The sequence below is a fragment of the Carettochelys insculpta genome, chromosome 17, assembly GCF_033958435.1.
Source record: "Carettochelys insculpta isolate YL-2023 chromosome 17, ASM3395843v1, whole genome shotgun sequence".
NCBI lineage: Eukaryota > Metazoa > Chordata > Testudines > Carettochelyidae > Carettochelys > Carettochelys insculpta.
Genome location: NC_134153.1, coordinates 14,489,331 through 14,511,890, shown reverse-complemented (window position 1 = coordinate 14,511,890; position 22,560 = coordinate 14,489,331). Strand labels below are relative to the sequence as shown.

At 43.6% G+C, this 22,560-nt stretch overlaps 1 protein-coding gene across 1 annotated transcript in view; it reads right to left on the bottom strand.

Annotated features, from left to right (window-relative positions):
• The window catches only part of BMP7 (bone morphogenetic protein 7), a 64,978-nt gene that overhangs the window by 21,071 nt on the left and 21,347 nt on the right, over positions 1-22,560 (bottom strand). The window contains exon 2 of the mRNA XM_075011485.1: positions 13,302-13,494. Within this exon, the coding sequence (XP_074867586.1) occupies positions 13,302-13,494 (193 nt within the window). The remainder of the gene's footprint in view (positions 1-13,301; positions 13,495-22,560) is intronic.

Genomic DNA, 22,560 nt, shown 5'->3' with positions numbered 1-22,560 from the left:
CTGCTGGCAGCATTGTGCCTCTCTGTCTTCACGAATAATGCCTTCGTCTATAGTTTCCTGTCTCTACAAAAGCCGTGTAGATGCTGCAGGGGTCCTTTTGTCGACAGGGCTTTCGGTTCCCCGGGCAACCCTGTTTGCTGAGTTTACAGTTGACCCTTCTGTCTAGAAAGTGGCCAGACTGTCTGGCCGCTCTCAGTCAACAGAGCGGATTGCTCTTTTGATCCACTTTTGTGTGTGGAGGTGATCTGTCAACAGAGGTTCTGCCAGAAGATCTCTTCCAACAGTACCTCTGTCAACAGATCGCTGTAGTGTAGATCTAGCCTTTCTGCTGTCCTGCGCTATTATTATTCAGAAAAAACAGCCTTTAAGCTTCCCATGCTGATGTGATGCAAATAAGCTCACCAGACAACATGACGCATCAAGTGCTTGGATGAGTCAGCCTGGGAAAATTTATAAAGTATTTGTTTTCCTGTAGTTACAGCAATGTGCAAACAATAGGCCTGGAGGGGAAATCCTCAGTAAGAGAGATCAAAGGGACATGCTGAAGGGAATCATCCTTCCCCCACACAGCTGGAACTTAGAGACCCAAAAAGGGCTTGAGTCAAATATTCTTGGGAGAGATTCACAGTGTTAATGAGTTAGTGCTTTTCATCCTAGCCTGCAACCAATGGCCAGACTGACTGGTATTTCAAACAGAGCATAGGGAGTGCAGAACTTGTTCCAATTAAAAGAAACCTCTTGTTCTTTTTTTTTTTTAAAACAAAAACAAAACAAAAACCCTCTCAAAATAAATACAGCTGCAAAGTAAAACCAGAGCAGCAAGTAGTAGATAGTAAGGCAAGTTCTTTAAACACAATTGCTAAACAAGTTATATTAAAGACAGAAGCAGTTTCATCAAGCTTCAAAACAAGCATTAAGGGTCTTGTTTTCTGAGATACCTGTTCTGTGTGCTTCTCAACCTTGTCCTCCTTTATACATTTTTTTTTTTTTTGGAAGGAGTGAGTTCTTTTATACACTCCAACTTGAAGTGCTATCACATGATTTTGCACTAGTTCAGGGTGGCCAACTACATAGGGACTAAGAGCCATCCCTAGCGTGCAAAGAGCTGTGTGTGTGTGTGTGTGTGTGTGTGTGTGTGTAGTGTAAAAAAAATCTATCCATCTGGAATAGATAAAATTGAATATAGAATACATGGCTCAATGCTCTCCCCCAGAGCCAGGCATCCCCCTCACAAGCTGCGCCTCCACTCTAAATCATGCCCTCCCCCAGAACAAGGCACCACCAGCCCCCACCCCTCTAATTCATTGCTGGCCACTCAGTAGAGCTGCTGCCACCATGAGCTTCTCCCACCAAGCACTAGGGTAAATGCGCAGAGTGTGGACTCCTGGCACGTGGCTCTGCGAAGGAGCCAAATTGAGTAGCTCAAAGAGCTGTGGGTTGGCCATCCCTGCACGAGTTCCATGTAACCTGAGTTCCACAGCTCATGTGTTAAGAGCGGCACAGAGGCAACCATTGGGTGTCCACTACAAGCTTTATCAGTCCTGCAAAACCCAGGAACTATGTTACCTCTTTTTCCGTGCTGTTTCCTGACACCCTATTTTCTAAGTATGGACAGATAAAAGCTCTAGAACACACACACAATTTTCTGAACTAAATTTTTCTATAACCAGGACTGAAAGAAATTGCTCATTTTCTCTGCCCTGCTCTAGATATGCTTATACAAGGGTTCCAAAGGGCCTTACAAGTAGAGCCTTGCATGGAAACATGTCTTCCTGTGGATGTCAGTATCCACGGATAGAAATCAGTATCCACTGAGCCACAGGACTTGACTCCCAGAAGATACTGCAGCCAAAGGAGAAGAGCATGGTGCAGCCAGGTGCCTGCAACTCCTTCTGGCCACGCGGCTGTACCACTCCCAACCCTGCCCCGCCTCCTGTGTTGGGGTTGTACAGTTGCACAGTCAGGAGGAGCTATCAGCACAGACTGCTGGCTCCTGGCAGAGGCAGCACCATATCCCTCACCTTTGGCCACAGAAGCTGTCTCTACACGTGCACGCTACTTCGAAGTAGCGGCACTAACTTCGAAATAGCGCCCGTCGCGGCTACACGCGTTGGGCGCTATTTCGAAGTTAACTTCGACGTTAGGCGGCGAGACGTCAAAGTCGCTAACCTCATGAGGGGATCGGAATAGCGCCCTACTTCGACGTTCAACGTCGAAGTAGGGACTGTGTAGACGATCTGCGTCCCGCAACATCGAAATTGCCGGGTCCTCCATGGGGGCCATCAGCTGGGGGGTTGAGAGATGCTCTCTCTCCAGCCCCTGCGGGGCTCTATGGTCACCGTGGGCAGCAGCCCTTAGCCCAGGGCTTCTGGCTGCTGCTGCGGTAGCTGGGGATCCATGCTGCAGGCACAGGGTCTGCAACCAGTTGTCGGCTCTGTGTATCTTGTGTTGTTTAGTGCAACTGTGTCTGGGAGGGGCCCTTTAAGGGAGCAGCTTGCTGTTGAGTCCGCCCTGTGACCCTGTCTGCAGCTGTGCCTGGCACCCTTATTTCGATGTGTGCTACTTTGGCGTGTAGACGTACCCTCGCAGCGCCTATTTCGATGTGGTGCCGCGCAACGTCGAAGTTGAACGTCGACGTTGCCAACCCTGGAGAACGTGTAGACGTTATTCATCGAAATAGCCTATTTCGATGTTGCTACATCGAAATAAGCTATTTCGATGTTGGCTTCACGTGTAGACGTAGCCAGAGTCTCCTGAGAGTAGAGTTCTGTGGCTCAGCGGATACCAATTCCTAACCAGGGATGTCCATATCCTTGGGTAGACGTCTGCATCCACACAGGACTCAATTTACAAAACACCACGCCTGAAGGGCAGGAAATTGGGAACAATTCTATTTTCAAAAAGGGAAACTGGCTCACAGAAGAGTTTCAGGCTAGATTTTGTGGAGGCCCTGAATACCCACAACTCCATATGAAGTCAACAGGAGTGACAAGCCCATAGCAAATCTAAAACTCAGGACATGCAACTGGGAAGTGATTCGTGAGTGAAAGTGCTGCCATGCTGAGTAGCCTAAGATTCCTTGCCAGAGGCCTAGTTCTGACAGAGTGGAAGTTCAGTACCTTCAGAAAGTTGAGCCATTTTAGTGAATTTGAGGAGTGTCACCAGGAAGCTAAGGTATCCACCACTAGAGAGCACTCTTGATAAATGTGGCTGCATGTGACTTTCTCCCAGACCTAGATGGTTGCCTAGTAGCCCAGGAAATTCCCTTGGTAAGTCTGTCATTGTCTGTACTTTAAGACCTGCTTGTACTGATTAGCACAATTGCTTTCCTCTTGCCACATACTGTGGTAAGAGTAAGGAACAGAAAGTGAGGGACTAGAAGAGGACAGATGTGGTGAGGGGTGGATGGTGGTGAGCAAATGGATGAGGATGTGGAAGGACTGCGAGACCCAGGATACAGATGGACGCATGGGTGAGAGATTGAATGGTGCATTAGAAGATGGGCAGGAGTGAGATTTGAAGGAAAAGTGAGAGACAAAAATAGAGAGAAGCGAGGAGAGCGTGGAATGCTAAGCTAGAAGTCACATGGCTGAGAGGGAAAGAAGTAACTGCAAGCCCAATATACCACAACCTATGATTCAATAGGAAGGACGCAAAAAAAGGAGAGAGAAGAAAAAGTGCAAGAAAAGAAAGGAGAAACAAGTACGCTACATTTTAAATTATTATTCATTAGAAAATCAGTTGCCTGTGTTACTGTTAAATTGACTGTATCCCAGGGAGAGCCAGTCTGTCTGTTCAAGAACTCCTCCTAAAACGTAAGAGCTAGGGTACGAGATTTGGCAGACAGCTTCCTCTTATCATAACTTAAAGCAAAGTTAAGGGTTTGGTTGTGCCTGGAAGGAGACTGCATTTCATAAAACTGCACAGAAAGGAGATGGAATCACCAGGCAGATGAAAGGAGCTGGCTGGGGCCACCCACATCTGTCCAGGACTGCCACAGCCCCAAGCCTGTGACCCCTCAGACATAGGGTTACTATATTTCACCTGTCAAAAAAGGAGACATCCCTTACAGGGAGGGCGCCTGTATCCATATATACCAGTACCAATGTTCTGTATATATTATCACACATTGATACAATGTGAGTTGGTAGATACCGATACAGGTACACTCCCTCACAGGGGTGTCCTCTTTTTTTATATGGTTACCCTACACACGTATCCTTTGGGAAGAGCGGGGGGGAGGCCTGAAATCCCCCACCCCATTCATACAGGAACAGTATTCACTGTTCTGCTTATACAGGGAGTGAGGGGAAAGCACACAGTGTGTTGCATTCCTCACTGGCTGGGGAGTGCAGGAGGTGGATAAATCTGGACTTGCCCAAGATGGGGGACATGTACCCCTCCCCCCCGGCTGTGGCTGCTGGAGCTGCAGTGGTCATGGAGAGCACTTCTCACCTGGCCCCAAGCTGCTGTGGTGAGAGAGATCTGGGGTAGTCCTTTTTCCCCTGGGCAGCCTGAACCCTCATCCCCAGCCCCACTCCAGAGCAGTGATTCAGCTGAAGCATGTGCATTTTCATGTTATTTTCCAAAAACCAAAAATTCTTTAAGTTCTCAAGTGAGGCCAGGTAAAACTTCTAGTACAATATGTCACAGAGAGGTAGCCATGTCAGTCGGTATCATCACAGAACACAAAAGCAGTCCTGTAGCACTTTAAAGACTAACAGAATGATCTATTAGGTGATGAGCTTTTGTGGGCCAGGCTCACTTCTTCAGATCTGGAAAATTCTGATCTGAAGAAGTGGGTCTGTCCCACAAAAGGTCATCACCTAATAGATCATTCTGTTAGTCTTTGAAGTGCTACAGGACTGCTTTTGTGTGTAGTACAAGATGTGTGAACAATGTTGGGTTCTGCTTGGAATGCACCAAATGGCATGTCTCTTCAAAGTATTTCAACTAACATTATAATCCAGATTCCCTCACTCTAGTAAGTTACTTAGGAGGGGATTTTCATAGGCAAAAAGTGTCAGATTTTCCTATGTTTTGATGTGCAAAGAGTTTGCCAAGGTAGCTTGCAGCAGATCGTACAGGAAGGCTGCAGTAAACACATCTCAGAACAGGAGATTCATTTCCATTCTCTAAGTAATAAGCAATGCAGTTTCCTTATCTACATGCTTTGTTACCCTTGATCTTGGTTGTCCTCTCGCCTGCCTTCAGCACCTCACCAAACATAGCAAAAGAATGTCTCTTGGGTGAATGGCAACAATCTAAAGACATGTTACTTCCTCCTGGATACATGCCCTCAGTATTTACAATGCCAAGAATTCAAAGATCGTGAGACTGACTTAAATAAATCCTGGTGGTGTGTGTGGTGGTGGTGTTTTGTTTTTTTTTTTATAGTTTAGGGGTTTTTTTCTTATTCTTTCTTTTGAATTTTAAGGGCATAATCAGGACATATTTTTCAGCTCTTCTCAGCAAGTATGAATGCTAGGAACTTTATAAGATTAAAGCTCTTACACTCACATGATCACTTAGTTCTAGGAGCTGGGACTCTTGGAAGAACACTAATTGTTGAAGTGAAGTTGTGAGGTGGCAGCACTGCAAGAGCAAGGCTAAATAATATATAAAATCATATGATGATGATAGAGTCAAACTCTATGAAAATATAGGGAGAGCCCTAAAGTATACTGAATGCTGACTCTCTTCCTTTGCCTCCTCATCTCTCTCTTCCTTCATCATTGTTACTTTCAAAATGCATGTTAGTATCTATTAGTCAATACTAATGAACATTTCCACATGGAACCAAAAATGAACAAAAGTATCTGAATGGACAAGTGGTGGAGGGGGCAGTGAAGAAACAAGGAGTCTTGTTGGCTTTTGGTATGACGTGCTGTCTGAGGTGACTTGTGTAACTGTCTGAAATTCTTACCCTTTGGTGAGTACGTTGGTCCTGACAGCTGCTGCACACAGCACAAATATGTTTGAGCAAAGCTGGCTAGTCTGGACAGCCCCAGTGATGATAATGTGCACTTACTCTCATATTACATTTTCCAGTCCTTAACTGGTAGTAAAGAGAATCAGCTCTCACAGGTATAACCACATGTACCACTGCTCAGGTGGTGAGTCAGCAACAGCGCCAGGTCTAGAACCTCAGTCTCCTGACTTGTGCTATCAACATATGTATGCTTAGATGGACCTCCTGAGGCTAGAGAGCTGGGTTGTAAATCACATAAAAAAAAAAGGCCTCTCCATAATACTGCTTGCCTGCCTTTCCTGGTATTTCAGACGGGGAAACTCAGCCTGAGAAAAGCATAAAAGTGAAAAGGGGTCAGCCTGGGGAGGGGAGTATTTTTTTAACCCAACTTACCAAACATCTTAACACCACAGAAGAAGTTCCAATTCAGAGTTTTTATCCATTCTGCTGCTATTCTAGATCTATTTGCATTCGTTGTTTATGAAAATGATGTGTAGACCACACAAAATCTGGGTTCCAAAAACATGACTGCAAATGTGGCAGAAGTTGCCACGTTGTGGAAAGGCACAACATATTTTACACACACACAGAAGGAACAGAGCAGGGGAAACACCATATAAAAAACCTAATGCAGAAGCTACTGTTCAGCAGTGGAGTTTGTGGCTCACTTTTGTTTAGCTAAGTGTCTCATTTGGTTGAGTAGGACCCCACTGTGGTACGCAAAATGCTTCCTGCAGCTAGCCTAGGGCCTGTGCTGAGCCTTGCTTTGGTAAGTGACACTGAGATTTGTCATGGGTTTACAGGCTAGCCGCTCACAGGGGAGCGCTTGTGAATAGTGAACCAAAGTAAGGGTACATCTACACCCCACAACATTCTACAGCCACCCTAGGCAATTTATTCTAGTGCTTAGCCAACCTGACAGGACGTTTTTCCTAATGCCCAACCTAAGCCTCCCTTGCTGCAATTTAAGCCCATTGCTGCTTGTCCTATCATCAGAAGCTAAGGAGAATAATTTTTCTCCCTTTTCCCTGTACCACCTTCTTAAGAACCTAAAAGTGATCATGTCCTCTGTCTTCTTTTTTCCAAACTGAACAAACCCAATTCTTTTAATCTCCTATCACAACTCGTATTTTCTAGACCTTTAGTCATTTTAGTTGCTATTCTTTGGACACACTCCAATATCTCCACATCTTTCCTGAAATGTGGTGCCCAGAACTAGAAACAATAATCCAATTGAGGCCTAATCAGTGCAGAGTAGAGTGGAAAAATTACTTCTTGATTCTGGCTCCCAACACTAATGCACCCCGGAATCGTGTTTGCTTTTTTTGCAACCATATCACACTGTTGACTCATATGCAGCTTGCGGTCTTCTATGACCCCTTGAGCCATGATTACAGCAGTTGCACCTTCAAATACTATTGCTGCATTTCTGGAGGCCTTTTGAGCATTGGGTCCAGAAGTTGGAGAACACTGCTGGACACCTGGAGCACTCCAATAAGAGAACCCTCCAGTCTAACAGTATGTGGTGCCCCTCTCTCACATGGCTTCAGATCTGTTGAGAAATCACACTGGTTAGTTTCAAATATGCCTACAGAATTTTTGTCAGGGGCAAAAGCCTTTAATGGTTACTGGAGTTGCATGTTTAAATCCCTTATCACCTGATGGAAACAGGCTCCACTGAAGAGGGCACCAAGCTGGGGCAGAAGAAAGGTTGGCATATTTTAAAACACATGCTAAAATGTTTCAGATGCATGCCAAATAATGGAAGGCATAAAGCAACTCCTAAGTTTTCATGCAAGTCTGGAGGGCTAGTACACTAACCATAAAGGTATTGGAAATGACTGAACAACAGCTAACAGCTGCAAAGTGAACTTGTAGCCACTAAATTTTAATTACTAAAAGTGGTTCACATAGGCTAGAATCTTACCCTCATAAATATCAGTAGCTACTGAATACAACAGGGTCTGGATTTTTTCCCCAGAGTGCCAAATCCTAGTATCACTGAAACAAGTGGTGAAACTGGGGCCAGGATTTTCAAAGGCATTTAGATGCGTAAGACACAATATGCACCTACTGGGATTTTCAAAAGCAACTAAGAAGGCTAGGTGCCGAGCTCCCCCACCTTGACTTTAATAGCATTATGTGCCTCGCTAAAATAAGTGCTTTTGTAAGTCCCCCTTGGTGCTTTATGTGCATTGTTCAGCACCCAAACACCTCTGAAAATGTGATTGTTGACCCTTACACTGTATCATATACTTGGGAAGGAGAGCATTTAGGGAACAGGTGTTTACTTTAGAAAAAAAAATTACATATGTGGTATCAATATCAATGTAACACAGCGTGGACTTTTAAATCCATATCCTACTAGAATGTGATGTGTAAACAATATCAGAAGACTTTTTTCAAACTGGACTGTAAGAGGCTTCTCTCAGGACTCACCAATGTCTAATAAATGGACTGATTTCCTCCTTTTGAGCCTTATTTGCTGATATAATTTTGACACCAATTTATGTGGGAGAGTGGCTTAATTCCACACCTTCCCAATCTTACGCATTTTGAAAGTGCATGCTCTCTAGCAATCAGAGATGAAAGCAGTTACTGTGTTTTTCCTTTGATGCCAACAAAGAGCTAGAAGTATGCTTGTATAATGAGAGAGACACCGGTAAACTTCAGTTTCGACTAGCACTGTTAGTGCAACCAGAAATAGGGACTTCAGCATACGTAGTCACGCTGCACAGCATGTTATTTGATCCAATTTCTTGCATTTGCAAAACTCCTTCTCAAGTTCTTAGGTGAGTGAACCATGAAGACCAAATGGCAGTTGGACATGAATCACTGGACACTAAATTATGCCCAAGGAAACTTTTGAGACATTGTTATATCAGTCAAAGGGTCAACTACTTTCACAGTGTTTATGAAATTCAAGACATTGCTTCAGGTCAGTGCCTGATGTTTTGAGAATGAAGAACATTTTATACACTTTGTAGAGGGACTTGTGCCAACACTGAAGCTGCAACTTGCAATGAATTATTAGATTCATGGAACTAAAGGCCAGAAGGGACCATTAGATCATCCAATCTGACCTCCTGTGCATCACAGGCCATTAAATTTCACCCAGTTACCCCTGTCTTGAGCCCAATAACTTGTGTTTGGCTAAATCATAACTTATGTTTGGCTAAAGCATAACTTCTAGAAAGGCATCCAGTCTTGATTCAAAGAATACAGCTGTGATCTCATTTTCACTGATATCATTGTTTTATGTATGTTAGTGTATGCATAAACAAGACCTTCTAATACTAAATTCAAATGTTAACAATATTACTGAGGCCCAGGATTTCAGATGTGTGTTTTTAGTTTATGGATGCAGATGCATATGTTCAGAAAGAACTGTGCCTTCATTTTGCACCAATAATAAATGACAGATACAAATATTGCTACTTACTTAGATATCTGCCAACGAGCTGACACAGAAGGTAATTAATTGCTCAGCTATTAGTATGTATCCACATTCTGGATGTCCTTGAGCCGCCGACTGCAAGAAACTGAATCACTTCAGAATGGACCTATACTGTTCATTGCCTCTGAAACATCTGGTATTGGCCATTGTCGTACAACCAGATTCTGAGCTTGATGGGCCATTGGTCTGACTCAGTATAGTTGTTCTTATGGTTTATCTGCATTGTGGGGGAACAAATGCATGGTGAAAAGCTGCATCCACAAAAATTGAGGATGGAGCATAGCTGAAAACCAAGCCTTTGGCACACATGGGCTATGTGTACACAGCAGTGTTACTTTGAAATAAGCTATTCCAGAAGAGATTTTTCTAGAATAGCTTATTTCAAAATAGTACATCTATACACAAAGGCTGCATCTACACGAGCAAGTTTTCAAAATATTTTTTCAAAAGAAGGGGCTCTTTCAAAGTATCCAACACACACAAAGCATTCTTTCTAAATTAAATTGAAAGAATGCATCACTCCTTTCAAAAGCGCCCTTCCACTCTTGTTTCAAGAAAAGCGCTTTCTTTCAAAAGAAAATGTGGAGATGCTCCAGGGGCCCCTTTTTTTAAAAAAGCAGTACTCATGGCACCTGATTTTTCTATCCCTAGTCTGTGTGGATGCTCTCTTTCGAAAGAGCAGATCGCTTTTTTGATCCGCCTTTTTGTGTGTGGACGCACTCTTTTGAAAGAAGTTCTTTCAGAAGAGGTCTTCCAGAAGGATTTCTTTTGAAAGCTCTTTCTGTAGTGTAGTTATAGCCAAAATGTGTATCAGCTATTTTGAAATAGAGCATCCAGACACAATAGAGCTTATTTTGGATTAGAGCCCTTGGATGCACCATAGCTTCTTTTGAAATATCTATTTCAGATTAGGCACTATTCCTCATAGATGAGGTTTACCACACTCAGAATAAGCCAACTGCTATTTTGAAATAGTGGTTTTGTTACATAGATGCTCACAAAGTTACTTGAGAATAGCAGCCATTATTCCAAAATAACTTTGCTGTGTGAACACACCCATAAGCCTTTTCTACACATGCTGCTTCCGGAAAATTTTCAGGAAGAAGGGGCCTCTGGAAGGAGGAATTCCTTCCAGAAGACCCCCAGCGGGCTGCGCTTCTACACGTGTTTTGGAGTCTAGAAGAGAGTCTTCCGGACTCCAAATCGTGACCTTATGCTCACGAGTGCAGGGAATTTGCATCTGTGCCTCATTAGCATATTTCGGGCCGTTTATTAGCATGCCACTTTCTCCAAAAGTGGCATGTGTAGAAATGGTCATAGAGTATTTTTGAGTGGAGAAATGTTTATGGAGCCTCACATTCCAAGATTTTGGGGGGCGATCTTACTTTTGTAGCTGTGGAGGCTCCTTGGTTAGTTTAACTGGTGTAGTTCCACTGTAACAAGATGGCAGTGAGCCCCACACATTAGTACATATAGGGTAGGTCATAGGAGGAGAAACTGCTGTTCAATGGCCCTTTTTTTTCCCATTTTCATCCAGGTCAATTTGGCATCATGGACACTCCAGCAGTACTGGAAGAGGAGAAGGCCAGGTTGTTTTTGCGTTTAACTTTAAAGGGACACTTTGCTTGTCATATTATAAGTAAAAGAATCTTTGCTTACATATGTAGATTTTCCTTTTTTTTATGTTAATTACATGAGATTGTATAGGACAGTACTACAACCCTCTAGCCTAGTTAGAAAGACAGAAACAAACAACCAAGGAAACAAATGTATAAGCATGTTGATACATTAACATTGGAGAGAGTTTGCTTTCTCTTGCCACCTGTTCAGAGTCTCAATAACCTGATAGTCTGGATTGTTTATACAGCTTTAATCTGGATGGAGGGTCATAAGCAGAGCTACCTGGGAAAAGTTTAGCTGAAGTATATTTTCAATGCAAAGTAGAGAAAACATTTTCACCAATTTTGCAAAAATTTTGTTGCTTTCTGCCCACCTCTATTCAAGAAAAGTCAAAAGGAAATGGCTTTCCAGCAGAAACACAGTTCAAGATCCACAGCTGTATATGGCTCAAGTATCTCAAAGACCTTTATGGAATCCCTGTAAAGGCTACTTAAAGAGCCAGATGTTCAGTTAGAAAACAGATCACACAGCTATGCATGTCAGTCACATGTCCTCTGTGCAAATCAACTGTAGCTAAAAAAAGAAGCTGATCTTGTTGCAGCAGGAGATAGAAGAGGCAAACTAAGGTTGTAGATCAGCTGCTCTATGAGCAGCAAAAGAAAATGGGACATGGAATTTAGAATTTCCAGCTCAGATGCGTATATGTTCTGCAATTTCAAATCTACCTCCAAAAAGATATATAGACCAGTGCTTTTCAAAAAGTTGCCATTCTACTGATTACCACCAGCTCAAACACTTAATACCTGTTCTACGAAGGTGAGTTCTATTGATGTCAATGAAAATGCACCCACTTACTCCTGGACTGAGTGTAGCCACTGCTCATCCTTACAAAAAGGAAGAGGACAGGTACTCCAGTGAGCCTGCTCATCTTTTGTATTGTGGCTTCCATATCACAATACAGGTAGAACCTTCTTGGTCTGGCACACTTCAGCCCTGACCAGATCCAAACCAGGGAAATTGCTTGACCTCAGCTCCTAGCTGCTGGCCCCCCTGGAATTCTGCTGCTCCAGCCCTTCGGGGGCTCTGCTGATCTGGCCCTCTACTGGGTTTTGTGACTCTGTTTACCTATAGTCCAGAAGCACTCCTGGCCCCAGCTCATCACTTTTTCCCTGTGAGTGTTCCAGCTCCAGAGCACCCAGAGGGTCGCCAAAGATGCTGGACCAGGGTTGTTCCTGGACTAGGGAAGTCCAGATTAAAGAGGTTTGACCCATAGTGACACGTTGCTCATATGATCATATTTTCTCCCCAAACACATCTCCACCTACTGGACTCAAATACAGGTAGTGCATGCACTCACTCATATAAGCAAAGAATGGGAGAAAGAGTAATTTGTGCAAGGGATGGTCTGCAAGAACCATTGCTCAAGCCAAGTAGCTGCCTATGGCTAAATACATGTTAACCATCCCCAATTCTGTAAAGTCCATTGCAAAGAACCTTTGGAGATGCTGTTCTTCAAGTCTTGTGTGACTGAGTAGAGGTAACCAGAATTGGAGCAGCAAATTTATCCTCCATCTTCCGCCAGCACACTTTTTGGTTTGCACTTTGCAAGTGAGAATTTTAAAGCTTATCTTTAGAATAAATCTGAAGTGAACAGTTCCTTAGCAATTTTCTTGTTTAATTTTTGCCTGATTTTTTTGACCAGCTGTTGTAATCAATTAAACACAAAGCCAGCATTCTCACTGGACTATTTTTTGTTCATCTTGCTTTTGAGACCTGTTGCTTGAGAGAGGGTGAGAACTTCCTTAATGGGTATTCTGTACTTATATTCTATTGAATTTTCACGCTGCACTTAATGCCACCACAGGTAGCTTTGTATCCACTGAATAGCTACCATGCACAGCAATCAAAAGGATAACAGACTACTGAGTGGTGACAGGCTTTAGCCAATTAAGATTTGCTGGCACCTAACGCATGATGAATTCTCTAAACTGAACTATAAAATTATATAAATACACTTTGCCTGAAGCTCTGGCACTAACAGTCTCTAAAATGGAACAAACTATGCTTACCTTCTCAAGGAGCCAATTTCTGCTCGTGGTTACCTCATACTAATCGAGAGTTACTTCGTGTCAATAACTAACTTCACTTCAGTGAAGCAGCTCTGGATTTACACTGGTATAAATTAGGAACAGCAGAACCTAGCCCTATATATTTTATGCAAAATACTCAGTATGCTCTTGTCCAGTCACTCACCTTCCTGGGTGCTCCTGTAGCACCTGGTAGACACTTATCTGGAAAGTTTCATTATCAAACCGTTCTCGAATGTAATCCTTATATATCCTGAACTCAGCAGCCGTCACTGCTTCCCCCTCTGGGATTCTGGAGAGATCAAACCTGAACTCCCGATGGTGATAGCGCTGATGATGGAACTCTCTGTCATGCTCCACTGAAACAGAATAACAGACTATTAGCTAACCAGCTTGTGTTTAGTTTCTCAGTCAAGTCACTAGCGAATACCCACAAACGGAGAAGGCATGAATATTTGACTACCTTGCTGCATTCTGCTGTTACTCTCTTACTACTTTTAGCACATTTGGCATATCAACCTAGTGCATCGTCTCTGAAACAGTTTAGCTGTCGGGGAGTGTGTTCAGTGGCGCTGACTTTTGTCTTGTAATGATTTTTGGCAGAGTTCTGCTTGATAACTCTTTCTTTCTGGGCATTTGCCGCTAGCAATGTACAATTGGCAGTGTGAAGGCTCTAAAAGTGAATGTTGAGATTTTTCAGAAGTGCTAAGTGTTTGAAACAATGGGAGGAGAGTGAGGCTAACACTGAGTGCTTTTGGAAATCCCAGCAGAAAGTATTCCAGAACTTAAGACCTTGCTCACAGGAGTACCCAATGTGCTGTGCCAGTGGACTTTGTTACAGAATCAATGGAGCTACAGAATTCTGTTCCACAATGTCCTAAACTTTTATCTCAAATCCACTCCAGCCCATAAAGGTTGCGACAAAACCTTCAATATGAGTGCTTCCTCAATATGCAAATTGACAACCTGTGACAATAGCTGTGAGACGTGTGAAGTATGACATTCATCATCAGGATGTTAACTCTGACGATGTCAAGTGTCTACCCCAACAAGTTCTTTTTAAGTCACTTCCATCCATCTCTACCAGCAAGCAGGAGGAAAAGAGAAGACCTAGCATCCCCATGCACACACCCAGGGTTAAAATCTGCCTCTGAAGCACAAATAATGCAAATTGCTTACAAACCTTTGGCTATCCAATCCCCATTTCACACTATTTTACTGTCAAAACTTTAGCTTCTGGCACCAGCTCTTACGGTGCAGTTATGGGTTTTCACTGAGAGACATAATGCAGACCACATATGAGAGGGCACATAAATTTAATTGCAAAATGTGTGCAGTGTGCCTTTTTTATCATTAAATGTTCACACTTAGTGCCTTAAGTCTCCCTTTTACAAAAATAAAAACTACATGGTGCTTCTGCAGAACTCACCACTAGAGAATAAAAGCAGAAGCCTTGCTGCAGAATTTTGGTCCAATGTGGTCCAGATTACATAAGACCAGAGCTGCTATTCCCTTACAATGTATACTGTATGTGCTATGGCAATAATTATGGCACGTTTATTATTTATAGTATGGTGATGTCTAGAGCTGCTGACTGAGGTAAAGGCTCTGTTGTGTGAGGATACAGAGTAGAAGACATTCCCAATCCCAAAATATTTATATCTAAACAGACAAGACAAACCAAAGAAAGTGGGAAAACAGGCCCAGGAAGGGACTCGCCAAAAGTCAAAGAGATTAATTGGGTAGCTGAGCGAAGCGGACAGGGAGCTGCAGACAGGGGAGTTTAAGAGGGAGGAGACCAAGTGAGCCTGCCGCTGAAGAAGCTACCAGGTGACAGTGCTGATCTCTGGGTATGGGAGCGTGTGCTTTAACTGCTGGCATTTGAACCGCCATTTTGATTCCAGGTGGGGGGAGTTTCAGTTTCAGTTTCAGTGGCAGCTGGGACTGCCTGCCTGACCTTTTGCTCCCTTGATCAGCCTTCCCCTGTGTGACTCATAGGGGGAGGGCCTGAGAGAGGCCAGCAGGCTTAAAAGCCAGAGGCAGGAGCGACCAGGGGAGCGAAGTGGACAGGGAGCTGCAGACAGGGGAGTTTAAGAGGGAGTTGGACAGAGGGAGTGTGACAGAGAGGACTATAATGGTTAGGAAGACCCGCAACACCTGTGTCAGCGCTACTGCTGTCTCCTCCACTTGTGCCTGTAGCCAGACAGGCTGCCTGACCATGGATGTTTCTACCCAGATCCTGGTGTGGTTCTGCAAGGACTGTGGCTTGCCGTTCCCACTCACTGATACCCAGGCTGAGGGGAATATTCAGTGTGGAAGGTGCCTGCTGGTGGAATCTCTCAGGAGGCAGGTGGGGGAGCTACAGGAGGAGGTGGCCAGGTTGAGGAGTATCCGGGTCCATGAGCGGTTCCTGGATAGTATTCAGGTGGAGACTGCGGAGGTAACTGTCCCAGTGCACAGGACGGCTGATAAACCACTGGAGGAGGTGGACCAGGGTGGACACTGGCAGCTGGTTACTTCTCGCAGTGGGCAGCGTCCCACCCCTGCTCAGAACCCTCCCACTGTGGTACTGGAAAACCGTTATGCTGTACTCGATACAGGAGACCAAGAATTATCCCGTACAGAAGAGGAGAAGCCTCGTACCCACAAGGCTGGGAAGTCTACTGCCACCCCTGAAAGAAGGAAACGTAGAGTAGTGGTGGTTGGAGACTCTCTTCTGAGGGGGACGGAGGCGCCCATCTGTCACCCTGACATTTCCTCTCGGGAGGTGTGCTGCCTGCCGGGGGCCCCTATCCGAGACGTTACGCAGGCATTGTCGAGGATTATCCGGCCCTCTGACTACTATCCCATGCTTCTTATCCATGTGGGCACTAATGATACTGTGAGGTGTGATGCTGAGCAGGTCAAGAGTGACTTCAGGGCTCTGGTGGCACGGGTCAGGGAGTTTGGGGTGCAGGTGGTATTCTCTTCAATCCTGCCTGTCAGAGGTAGGGCCCCAGGCAGAGACAGGTGTATCCTGGAGGTGAATGCTCGGTTGCGTAGATGGTGTCGCCAGGAAGGCTTTGGTTTCTTTGACCACGGGATCCTTTTCCGGGAAGGACTGCTAGGCAGAGATGGCGTTCACCTTTCGAGGAGGGGGAAGACCATATTCGGACACAGGCTGGCTAACCTAGTGAGGAGGGCTTTAAACTAGGTTCGACGGGGGCAGGGGAGCAAAGCCTGCAGGTAAGTGGAGAGCATGGATACATGGGAGATGAACTTGAAATGGGAGGGAGTATGGGCTACACTGGGAGAGTAAAAAGAGGGCCAGGGCAAAACTGGGAGGCAAGACCAAATCAATGTCTGAGATGCCTATATACAAATGCAAGAAGTATGGGAAATAAACAAGAAGAATTGGAAGTACTAATAAATTAATACAACTATGATATCGTTGGCATCACAGAAACTTGGTGGGATAATACTCATGATTGGAATGTTGGTATTGAAGGGTACAGCCTGCTTAGGAAGGACAGACAGGGAAAGAAGGGAGGAGGTGTTGCCTTGTGTATTAAAACTGTACACACTTGGACAGAGGTGGAGATGGACGTAGGAGATGGACGGGTTGAAAGTCTCTGGGTTAGACTCAAAGGAGTACAAAACAAGGATGAGGTCCTACTAGGAGTCTACTACAGGCCCCCTAGCCAGGTGGAAGAGGTGGATGAGGCTTTCTTTAAACAGCTAACTAAATCATCCAGGGCCCAGAATTTGGTGGTGATGGGGGACTTCAACTTATCCAGGTATATGTTGGGAAACTAATACAGCAGAGGACAGACTGTCCAATAAATTCTTGGATTGTATTGCAGACAACTTTTTATTCTAAAAGGTTGAAAAAGCTACCGGGGGGAAGCTGTTCTAGATTTAATTTTAACAAATAGGGAGGAAATTATTGAGAATTTGAAAGTGGAAGGATGCTTGGGTGAAAGTGATCATGAAATCATACAGCTCACAATTCTAAGGAAGGGTAGAAGGGAAAACAGTACAATAGAGATAATGGATTTCAGGAAGGCAGATTTTGGTAAACTCAGACAGCTGGTAGGTAAGGTCCCATGGGAAGCTAAACTGAGGGGAAAAACGGCTGAGGAGAGTTGGCAGTTTTTCAAAGGGACATTATTAAGGGCCCAAAAGCAAGCTATCCCGCTGCGTAGGAAAGATAGAAAACATGGCAAAAGACTGTCTTGGCTTAACCAGGAGATCTTGCATGATCTCAAGCTAAAAAAGGAATCGTATAAGAAATGGAAACTAGGACAAATTACAAAGGATGAATATAGGCAAACAACACGAGCATGCAGGAGCAAGATTAGAAAGGCTAAGGCACAAAATGAGCCCAAACTAGCTACAAGCGTAAAGGGAAACAAGAAGGCTTTTTACAAATACATTGGTAACAAGAGGAAGACCAAGGAGAGGGTAGGGCCATTGGCCGGTGACGAGGGAGAAACAGGAACAGGGAATTTGAAAATGGCAGAGATGTTTAATGATTTCTTTGTTTCGGTCTTCACTGAGAAATCTGAAGGAATGCCTGACATAGAGAATGCTAGTGAAAAAGGGGTAGGTTTAGAAGCTGAAATAAGAAAAGAACAAATTAAAATTTACTGAGAAAAATTAGATGTCTGCAAATCACCAGGGCCTGATGAAATGCATCCTAGAATCCTCAAGGAGCTGATAGAAGAGGTATCTGAGCCTTTAGCAATCATTTTTGGAAAATCATGGGAGACAGGAGAGATTCCAGAAGACTGGAAAAGGGCAAATATAGTACCCATTTATAAAAAGGGGAACAAGAATAACCCGGGAAACTACAGGCCAGTCAGCTTAACTTCTGTGCCAGGAACAGTAATGGAGTACATCACTAAAGAAATCATCTGCAAGCAATTGGAAGGTGGTAAGGTGATAGGGAACAGCCAGCATGGTTTTGTTAAAAACAGATCATGTCAAACCAATCTAATAGCTTTCTTTGATAGAATAACGAGCCTTGTGGATAAGGGAGAAGCGGTGGATGTGATATACCTAGACTTCAGTAAAGCATTTGACACGGTCTCACATAATATACTTATCAATAAACTACTCAAATAGAACTTAGATGGGGCTACTATAAGGTGGGTGAACAACTGGCTGGATAACCATACCCAGAGAGTAGTTATTAATGGTTTTCAATCCTCCTGGAAAAGTATAACTAGTGGGGTTCCACAGTTTTAGGACCGGTTCTGTTCAATATCTTCATTAACAATTTAGATATTGATATAGAAAGTACACTTATTAAGTTTGCAGATGATACCAAGCTGGGAGGGGTTGCAACTTCTTTGGAGGATAGGGTCATAATTCAAAAGGATCTGGATAAACTGGAGAAATGGGCTGAGGTAAACAGGATGAAGTTTAATAAGGACAAATGCAAAGTGGTCCACTTAGGAAGGAACAATCAGTGTCACACATACAGAATGGGAAAGGACTGCCTAGGAATGAGTACAGCAGAAAGGGATCTAGGGGTTATAGTGGACCACAAGCTAAATATGAGTCAACAGTGTGATGCTGTTGCAAAAAAAGCAAACATGATTCTAGGATGCATTAACAGGTGTGTTGTGAACAAAACACGAGAAGTCATTCTCCCACTCTACTCTGCGCTGGTTACGCCTCAGCTGGAGTATTGTGTCCAGTTCTGGGCACCGCAGTTCAGGAAGGATGTGGAGAAATTGGAGAGTGTCCAGAGGAGAGCAAGGAGAATGATCAAAGGTCTAGAGAATATGACCTATGAAGAAAGGCTGAAAGAATTGGGCTTGTTTAGTTTGGAAAAGAGAAGATTGAGGGGGGACATGATAGCAGTTTTCAGGTATCTAAAAGGGTGTCATAAGGCAGAGGGAGGGAACTTGTTCTTCCTTGCCTCTGAGGATAGAACAAGAGGCAATGGACTTAAATTGCAGCAGGGGAGGTTCAGGTTGGACATTAGGAAAAAGTTCCTAACCGTCAGGGTGATCAAACACTGGAACGAATTGCCAAGGGAGGTGGTAGAATCTCCATCACTGGAGATATTTAAGAAGAGGTTAGATAGATGGCTTTTAGGGATGGTCTAGAAAGTGCTTGCTCCTGCCATGAGGGCAGGAGGCTGGACTCGATGGCCTCTCGAGGTCCCTTCCAGTCCTACTCTTCTATGATTCTAAAACCGGAATCTCTTAAGTATTGGTCTAGTACTCTACCCACTAGACTCCCTGCCTTTAAATGCACATGTCAGGTAATTAACTTTAAGATTTTCTTGGCAAGGAAGGTCTCTTTGTATGGGCCCAATTCTCTTCTGATGGCAGTTTTTACACCAAAGTGAAAGTTCAGGTAATAATGCCATTTATGTTTATAGTCCTTTATCATACAAATGTTTAATAACACGACAGTTCCTGACAAAGCACTCCCTTGCCAGTGGAGTGGATTGTGGATAGTGTTGTGGGATCAAATACACATACACAGAAGTGGATTCAATACTGTTTTATAGTTGGCTTTATTCTCCTCTTCAGCTCTTACATTGTATCTACTAGCAGTTTTGTAGTGCTCAGTTTACTGCTTTATGACTACAGTTGACAGTAATAATTGGGATTCATCTTAAAGTAGGCTTTTATGTGTCTACCCCCTCACTCCCACGAACCTCTCCAAGACAGAGGCAATCAATTTCAGTAAATGCTTTAGCATGTAGAGCATTCTAAGCATGCCTTGAATGAACACAATTATTGCTCGAAAACCACTCATTCTAATCCCATCTCTGAAGCTGACGCCCAGTGTAGCCATTTATAGGTCACTTCTGGTCTCCCTATATCTGAACACAGGGTGTGAGAATTCATTAACGATCTAAAACTCTTTGAAGATGAAAAGTGCCACATCAGTGCTAAGTACAAGATTATTAAAAATGCCTTGCCTGCTTTCCTTGAAACTAGTCCCAGTTAAACTGACAGAGAGTATAATTTCAGCCCCAAAGAAATTTGTGCATAAACTGTAAGGGAGTTGGGGCAGGGGGAAGATGGTAGAACATAATAGATCTCTAATCATAACTGTTGAGTCACTGATATTACATTGGCTGTTTTAAATTATACTGCTGGGTAACTTCACTGGTAGGGAGTCTTTCAGAAAATTCCAGCAGCAGGATATACAGATATATCGCTTCCAAAAATACTTACGGACAGTTTTTCAAAAGAAGATGCAATGGGTGTTTTTAAGTATGAGTGCTATGCACCTTTGGAATATGCATCTGTTGTGGCCACAATCTTAGCCAGCACTTGAGAGAGTGAACTAGAGAGTCTAGATCTTTAACAATTGGTCTTCACATCTAGAGCTAAAGAACCAGGCCCTGTAGTGAGGGGTTATTACAAGCCACTGTGAATTGGGTTTGGGGAGGTCAGTAATCACACACAGTGAGTGGCAGGCTATTTACTTACTCTGCCCAGAGCAACCTTGTCTCGAATGTTGAAGGCACACAGCTGTTCATACCCTGGGACAGTCGTCCATTTGGTTGTTTGATGCCTGACTCACTAGATACACATGGAAAAGAAAATTCTCAGGGCTGCAGCTAAAACATGCATTTCAGTAACCTCCATTGTTGAGTCCTACGATAATTATGTCCCAATGATGGAAAAATTAATGGGCCAGAGCCATGAAGTTAAGATCCCCAAACTTTGAACTTTCCCAGACTTTAGGGATGTTTGGATATTGGATTTTGGTTTGGGGAAACATTCCTATGGCCATATAATTGTGAAAATATGTGGCTATGTAACTGAAGAAAGAATCCCAAGAAACCCATCAACTCAGTGTGTTTATTGTTTTCCCCCTTTTTCTTTGCACTCTGGATGTATTTGCTGAACCAGAAGTAACAAATCCTTTCAGAATTAATTTATGAGAAACACTGACCCTGCATCAACATCTGTTAAATGACTGCAGTAAATCTTATTACATAATTAAACACCAGAATTTATGCAAAAATAATGCAGTGAGTCTGACTTAATCTTGTAAGAGCAAAGTACTTCATAATGAAGACTGAAATCATAGCGTTAATTCAGGTGTCTGTACTTTGATATTTGTGCACATATAGTACCATGTAGGAGATCATGCAATACCTTAAGCACAATGGCATCAGGTGAGCAGAGGAGTTATGATTTCTTATTTTGATGGGTGTTAATTAGACCTTTGACAATACTGAAATTTGGCTGCTTCTAATTGCCTGAGAAGTGTTAGTCATTCTGAGGGTATTTAATCTAAGGGGCTCCTGAGCAGTATTCCTTGAAAGCTGAGCACTTGGGCAACCACCTGGAAGAGAGTCAGGTGCTGCTCAGCTGACTACCAGAGAGCCCACCACTGCCCACTGCTGGCAGTATGTGTTTTCATGGTGGTGCATGTCCGCACATTATTTGGTGCATGTAACAATTTATTCCACCAAAGGATGGAAAAAAAAATAGAGGGAACACTGTCTCTGAGCCATTATATTTCAGTGGCTGTCTTGGAAGTCATGGTGGTCTACCTTGTCTATGGACATTTATGGAATGTAGTTAATGAAATCTAGGCTTTCCCCTACAGATGTAGTTAACATTCATCCAAGGTTAGTAGTGAGAGAAAATCATTACAATCCTAAGGTTGACGCTCTTAGTCCACTTAATGGACAAGTGCCCAAATGCAACTATTCCTCTCCCTGCTTGTTGGAAACATCAGCAGATGCACAAAGGATGGAACTGCCATGCTGCATTGGCAGGGCAATGTGAGAGGAAGCTGGAATTCTCCTTGCCATACCTGCTCTGGGTCACACAGAGGACCTAAACCAGAAGAGGACACAGTACATATAAAAGTAAATGGGAGAATGTCTGCTAGTAAGTATTTGAAAACAATGAACATATTTGCTTTTAAAAAAGAGAAGCATACAGTATGACACCTCACTAAGTACATTTGGGACCAGACTTTAAAACAAGCTAAGTGCACAAAAAGTTGGCAAAAAATTGTGTACAAAATTATGCATTAAATTTAGGTAACTGCATATACAAATGCAATTCTCTTTCCATGTGCACATGCCTCTACTCAGTTTATTTGAACTGTGTGCAAATTCGATGGCTGGTTAAATGCAGGACTCGAAATCTACTTCCCCAGAGTTGAAGGGGTGGGTTAACAAGAATCCCCTGTGCATGCATGCATTGTAATGATTTCCAAGAGTAGGCATGCTGCAGTTTATTGCAGCAAAACTGAGGGATCGTCGTTAAGTAATCCTTTACTCCTTTGACATGTGCCTTTGTCTGAGTGGGAAAAGAGGTGCTGAGGGGGCAGAGGGAATACTAGCAGCAATGAGCTGTGGAGCAGGGGGTCATGACAGAAGGAGCAGGACATCAGTGAAGGGTATCAGGATGGGGGAGCAGAGCAGCAGATTTAGTTGTCATGGTAGC